At 42.9% G+C, this 7,345-nt stretch overlaps 1 protein-coding gene across 1 annotated transcript in view; it reads left to right on the forward strand.

Annotated features, from left to right (window-relative positions):
* The first annotated feature begins 2,546 nt into the window (after positions 1-2,546).
* Positions 2,547-7,345, forward strand: part of LOC116058048 (transcription factor COE1-like) — a 151,596-nt gene continuing 146,797 nt past the window's right edge. Inside the window, exon 1 of the mRNA XM_036006221.1 lies at positions 2,547-3,378. Within this exon, the coding sequence (XP_035862114.1) occupies positions 3,245-3,378 (134 nt within the window). The 5' untranslated portion in view covers positions 2,547-3,244. The remainder of the gene's footprint in view (positions 3,379-7,345) is intronic.

Here is a 7,345-nt window from a genome sequence, read left to right on the forward strand (position 1 = left end):
TGTTTTCTCCTTAACTTCTTCAGGACATGATCACCTGTTTCCTGGGTGAAAGTCTTGTGTTTTCTCCTTAACTTCTCCAGGACATGATCACCTGTTTCCTGGTGAAAGTCTTGTGTTTTCTCCTTAACTTCTTCAGGACATGATCACCTGTTTCCTGGGTGAAAGTCTTGTGTTTTCTCCTTAACTTCTTCAGGACATGAACACCTGTTTCCTGGTGAAAGTCTTGTGTTTTCTCCTTAACTTCTTCAGGACATGATCACCTGTTTCCTGGTGAAAGTCTTGTGTTTTCTCCTTAACTTCTTCAGGACATGATCTCTGCTCCCTGGCTTGAAAGCCCCGTGTTTTAGGAGCCAACATTTTTTTTTTATCAAAATCTAAAAAAACTAAATAAAATAAACTTCATGGAAAATATATTTTGAAATAAATCTCACTCAAGATGTCCAACTTATTATTTTGGCGGGGGTTTTTGGCACTTGGCGCCTTTTTAAAGCTTTTTTTTTATACTTTTGGAGCTTCTTTGAGTTCTGCTCTAAATCATATTTTATCTATTTGTTACAGATTTATTAACACAATGAATTGTACTTTTATTAGACATGTTATTACTCCGGGACATAATTCAAAAGATAAAATAATATTTATAATAATAATAATAATTCTCATAACAAGACGGCTGCATGATTTCTAATCTGGACCTTCTTCCTCATCTCCAACATGTTTGCAGCCATTGACTTTCTCTCTCTCTCTCTCTCTCTCTCTCTCTCTCTCTGTCTCTCTCTCTCTCTCTCTCTCTCTCTCTGTCTCTCTCTCTCTCTCTCTCTCTGTCTCTCTCTCTCTCTCTCTCTCTCTCTCTCTCTCTCTCTCTCTCTCTCTCTCTCCCTCTCTATGTATCTCTCTCTCTGTCTCTTTCTCTGTCTCTATCTCTCTCTCTGTCTCTGTCTCTTTCTCTGTCTCTCTCTCTCCCTCTCTCTCTCTCTCTCTCTCTCTCTCTCTCTCTCTCTCTCTCCCTCTCTCTCTCTCTCTCTATCTCTCTCTCTCTCTCTCTCTCTCTCTCTCTCTCTGTCTCTTTCTCTCTCTCTCTCTCTGTCTCTTTCTCTCTCTCTATATCTCTCTCTCTCTCTCTCTCTCTCTCTCTCTGTCTCTTTCTCTCTCTCTCTCTCTGTCTCTCTCTCTCTCTCTCTCTCTCTCTCTCTCTCTCTCTCTCTCTCTCTCTGTCTCTCTCTCTCTCTCTCTCTCTACACAGATATTTTCCAGTCTTTCCAGACGTTTCTGTGTCCCTGGAGGAAGGCAGAAGGCAGCGGGCTAAAGGAGGATAAATATTTAATCAGCGCTGCTCTGGATGGAGTTTTTTTTTTGCTTAATTAGAGGAATTCTCTGCTCCTGCCACGAAAATGAACAAAAAAATGACTCCTGGAGATGTCAAAACCTCCCCTAAAAACATCAAGAAGGATGATCAGAGACGGACAAAAATACTATTATTTTTCATATAGATGCTGCGAGGCCTTTTCTGCTTAATCTAAATTAAAGTCACATATTTTATAGCTTGTTAACTCCTGGTGTGTGTGTGTGTGTGTGTGTGTGTGTGAGAGAGAGAGAGAGAGAGAGAGAGAGAGAGAGAGAGAGAGCGCGCCATATGTCCGTGCGTAAAAAAAGCGCAAATTGGTGCCAAATTTGCGCGGTGCCCGTGTCAGTCAGCCTGAACGCGGGTTGACAGAAGAGATTATTCCACATGAAACCAGTTAATCCCCCCCCAAAATCTGATGTGAAGGAAGTGTGAGATGGTTGGAGGAAGTGAATACAGATTCCTGTAACCGGTGGCTCTGTATTACAGTCTCGTATCCGCGGAAATAAATCAGGAGAGGCTTTTTAAGTGAGCGGGGAAGGTTTGGATGAAGGAGATTTAACCTTCTGTCTCTCAACAACTCATTTAATGACATATCCAGGCGTTAAACCTCGCCTGGACCACATTTATTCAACAGGAGGGAAGGGATCTGGTGTAAATCGGTCAGAGGGACTCACGCTTCATAGGGTGTGTGTGTGTGTGTGTGTGTGTGTGTGTGTGTGTGTGTGTGTGTGTGTGTGTGTGTGTGTGTATCCCCCCACATGCTGCTGGTTTGAAGACTTGAAGCATGAGTGATCTTAGACAGACGCATCCTTCACGTCAGTGTTTATTAACATGTTTCAGAAGGTGTCCATCGTGCAGCGTGTGTGCACCTTTAGCAGTCAGATGTGTTTATCTCATTAGCTGTATAATCTCTCCACAGTCCACACTTTAAAAAGTTGTTTCTTCTTTTTTTTCTTCTTGCGCACGGCCGAACACGCGGAAACCCTTATTTGGCGTGCGTTTGTGACGCAACGCGAGACTTCCAACCAATGAAACGCCAGAGGTGCGACCAGTATTCAAATGAGCCGTCCTTATTTGGTTGTGTCCACGCCTCTCCCCCCCCCCCCCCCACCCCACACCCACCCTTCCTGATCCACGCCGGTCCCCCGGGATCTCCGGAGCCCCGGACCCCGGGAGAAGGAGCTCTCCACCGGGACAGAGGAGCCATAAAGAGCCGGGGAGGGGAGGGGGGATGAGATTTCTCGCTGCCCAATCCCCCTGTTCCCTCGGGAGCCGCAGCCTTCCACGGTCCGTCCCTCCCTCTTGTTTGCTAATCATTTCATTTTACTCCTTTTTGAAGCGCTGGCTTGTTTTTTATCCCATGCACTTTTCATTTCTTCCACAATCCGCGCGCGTCTCTCTGCTCGCCTCCCTCTGATCCCCGGCTCTCCACGCTGTGCTCTCCCGGCGTCAGGCTCTCCAGATCCCGGCTGATTCTCTCACCTCTCTCTCGCTCTCTCTCTCCCTCTCTCTCTCCCTCTCTCTCTCTCTCTCTCTCTCTCTCTCTCGGCTCCTCTGAGATGCTCTCCCCGCTCTCCACCCTCTTTTAACTTCACAGAGACGCTGGTTTTAAAGCGCGGACTGCCGCGGCTGCTGGGATCTAAAACAACCCCGGGAGAAACCCAGAGGGATCCCCGGCTCTTCTTTTGGATCAGGACCTGGTACTTTGGGGGGAAGCTCGCTCGCTCGTGTGTCCTCCACCCCTCCCCTCCTCTTCCCTTCTTCCGCATCGCTTCTCTTCATTCTCCACCTTAATCCAGGTGGTCCTTTGGCTTTTTTTGAGTTCGCTGGTACAGGGAGGATTATTCTTCTGCTTCTTTCTTGTTTTCTGGTGAAGACAAAAGCTCCCAGAAGGACACTTTGATGTTCTCCATCCAGGACAGCCTCCCCCGGGGGGCCCTGACCATGAAGGAGGAGCCGCTCCCCACCGGCATGACCCCGGTTCGCTCCTGGATGCAGGGCGCCGGGATTTTGGACGCCAACACAGCGGCTCAGAGGTAAAAAAATATTACCCGAAAACATGCAACTTTTCATCTCTCTGCGCTGCTTTTCGCTGCGCTGCGCTGCGGGGCCGACCCGCTGGTTTTTAAAAAGCAAGCCACAGTTAGAAAACTCAAACGTGAAGGTGAAAGTCACGTTTGCATCCTCCAGGATCCGTTTGAAAGAAGTGACATTTAGTCCGCAGAAAGACGAGAAAACACCAGAGTTCAAACCAAAAGTTCAAACCACAGAGTGCAGCTTCAGGCTCAGTTATAGTAGTTCGAGAAAAATAAAAAATAAACATCAAACTAAACCGAGAGGACGGACCCGTGCACGCGTGTATCTGGAAATGGAAAAAAATAACTCAAAAACAGAAAGACTTGGGAGTGCTATAAACACCAAAGCATCATGCACATCTGGACATTTTGGGAAGCTTTAAGGCGCCTGGTTTAAATCTTTAAAAAAAAAAATCGATGTAAAAGTGACTGGTTTTGTTAATAATTCAGGGGAAAAAAAGTGTGTTTTGGACAAACAAACAAAATCTCAGGAAGGATCACAGCATGTCCGTTATAAACGGTCTGCCTGTGTTTTCTCAGTAATTTAACCCAGCGCCGTTAATGGTTTCAGCGGTGAGCGGTAGCCCCTTCACGCCCGCCTCCCTGCTCCCCTTCCCGGATCTGGCTTCACCGACAGCCCGGTGCGAGCCGAGACAGACGCCGAATCGCTCTCCTCCCGTCCGCGTATCTTTGCAAAGCAAAACTCAACTCGAAATAACGTGCACACGTCCCACACCGCGGCTCTGATTATTCATTTAAAAGAATCTGGGATGCGGTTTGGTTGCCGCGCGAACACGCCGCGCGGAAAGAGCGACGGGACGGAGCCGCGCGGGGGCTGTTTTCTCCGCGGTTCTTAAAGAACATTTTAAAGCTTATTTAGCAGATGATGAATGGAATTAATACTCTGCTATTTAATGACATCACGCAGCCTGTTTCTCTTCCCCAAACATCGATAATAAGGCTTACTAATTCTGAGGCGAATTTCACCAAACGTGAATTTACGCGATATTTCAATTTATGAAGCGACCCCGAGGAGGAAATAAATCTTAATTTAAGTGACCACGGGTTGAATAAAAAAAAAAAAAAAAAAATGTTCCAGCAGATTCTCACGTGCGAGGTAAAATAAATAACTCAACGTTTTACCTCCGTGATGCACGCACACACGCACACGCACACGCACACGCACACACACACACACACACACACACACACACACACACACACACACACACACACACAGCGCGGCAGACATCGGATCGATTTAAAAACGTAAAGCTGTGAAAAGTCGCGCAAAATGTATGAAATATGAATTTAAAATGGGAAATATGAATTAACAAAATACCTAAATTAGCATTAAAATATAATATGCGCAATTTAAAATATACATCTTTAGAGTTATTATTATTATTATTATTATTATTATTATTATTATTATTATAGGCTAATTATTTTTTTGTTTTTAAAGACGCGAATTTCTCGAAAGTGCGACGTTATTTCCGGTGAAATTTGACGTTTTAAGGAGAGTTTTTTAAGGATCTAAATTGTGAAAAAGGAAAGTGTTTCTCTGGGGGAGACGCAGGTGAGCTGAGAGGAAATCTGAGCGCTTTACTGAAATAAATCAATGCAGGATTTGCAGCGCAGCCTCGGGTTTAAATCACCTCCATCAGCTGCTCTAACAGTCGGCAAAAACCTCCCGAAACACACACACACACACACACACACACACACACACACACACACACACACACACACACATGCACTCCCAATTTCTGTCTCCTTTTAAATAAGTCCACGTTTGTGCTTATGTGGGATTTTAGTGCATAAATCTGCAACATCTACACACACATTTGTGTATAATTTCCAGTTTTTTAAAATCTTATTCCAACTAATCTTCTTTCTGTTTGTAAATGTGGAACTTGGCGTCTTGTTGCACGCTTTTAATGCCCCAAAAACAGTGGAGTTCTTCTGATCAGAAACACATTTTAAACACCTGTTTCACATCACAAGTCATTAAAATATCCCACACTCATGCTCATGGACCAGACACAGAATTTTATTGTTTAAATATGTGAGAAATAAAAACACAGAGAGACAGAGAGCAGGCAGAGTGTAACAGGTTGGGGGGGGGACATAACTTAACATCTAAATTACAAACATTATTGTCTCTTATTATGTGATTATTTGTTGAGTCTTTAGAAAGTCAGTTTGGCATTTAAATGTTTATATTTTATCCAGAATATTCTGTTTTAATATCTCAGGAGGCTGAAGAAAAGGCAGCGAGTATATCTGATGTTTTCAGGAGCTGAAATTAGAAGATTTTGTGGCTTAAAAAAATGACTTTTTTTTACGGCAATTAATCAGTTATTTAAAAGCTTATTTTTCCCTTAAATGAATATACTGAAGAAAAGCTGCAAATGTTTGTATTTTACAAGCTTCGACTATAAAATGTGTGCTTGAAAAAAGACTTTTTACGACAATTAATTAGTTCTTTAAAAGGCTAATTGTCTCTACAAATGAACGATTACTGAAGAAAGCAACAAAAATGTATATTTTAGAAACACGAAGCTTTCGGCTCTAATGTGAACACAGGTTGTAAATATAATAAGTTTGCTTGCATGTGGGGAATAATAGGTTTATATGTAGAGTCAATTCAGCCAGCTTGGTGCTGCACATTGTCTCTAATATATATAATATGATTAGATTACATTCAACTTTATTGTCATTGTGCAGAGTACAAGTACAAACACAACAGAAGTGCAGAAAAGTGCAATGTGATATTCAAAGTATAGACAGTTGTGTCTTTTTTTGAGCAGAATAGTTGCAGAATAAATATGGCTATGTAATATGAACAATGTATGAACAACATGTAGAGATATGTGGTAGCAGTAACATTATACTAGTAGTACTAATAATATAGATATAGATATATGCAGTGTATTAACAGAATATATTGATTGATTCATGTTTAAAAAAAGATGTTTATTTCTGCACAAACTCTGCAGAAACAAAGAGACGTCAGAGTGAAAAACATGAGGCTGTTGTGACGTTAAAAGACTGCAGAAAGAAGCAGAACGTGCAAACATCCAGAGTGTAGATGGGCGATGAAAAGGTGTAAAAACAAGCCCCCCGCACGCGTGACGTGTAAATGTAGAAGAGCGAGGAAAGAGACGGGTTTGCTGGAGGTAAACGGAGGCTTCAAAGACTCCCGATTCATTTCAGAACCAAGCGAAGACGTTTGAGTGCGTGTTGGAGTCGGTGTCCGTTTCCTCTGCTGTGCATCCGTTAACGTAACGTAACATCCCCTCATTTAAACGCCGTCAATCAGTAACTGAAGTAACCCTGAAGAGACGAGAAACTAAGTCTGTTCTGATGGCTTTAAATGAGAGAAGTTGAGGAGTTTAAAAAATGGATTTTGTCCTTTTTTCTAGGTGCTTTTTTAAAACGTTTTTGGCTCTTGTTGTGCCGTCTTACACTTCTTTTCACTACCGTGTATGAACACCACTAACAGCAACTCATTACTAGTTTTACACTTTCTGGATTTCATGCTCAATAAACATCATTTATTAAGGCAATGATACCTAATCCTTGAGTTGAAAAAAGCAGAAATTATGAATTATGTAGACTAGTATTAGAGGAAGGTCAACGTTCAGCGAGGATACTGTTTCCAAACATTTCAATTTCTTTTTCAAATGCTAAAAAATGTAACAAAACTGTGGCCGGGTTGGTTCAGTGGGTAGAGCAGGCGCACATATGCTGAGAGGTTTATGCCTCGACGCAGAGGTCTAGGGTTCGAGTCCGACCTGTGAGGATTTGCTGCATATCTTCCCCCCCCCCTCTCTCTCTCTCTCTCTCTCTCTCTCTCCTTTCTCACCTAGCTGTCCGGTCAATTAAAGGCGGAAAAGCCAGAAAAAATAATCTTAAAAAAAAA

This window comes from Sander lucioperca, chromosome 1, assembly GCF_008315115.2.
Source record: "Sander lucioperca isolate FBNREF2018 chromosome 1, SLUC_FBN_1.2, whole genome shotgun sequence".
Taxonomy (NCBI): Eukaryota; Metazoa; Chordata; class Actinopteri; order Perciformes; family Percidae; genus Sander; species Sander lucioperca.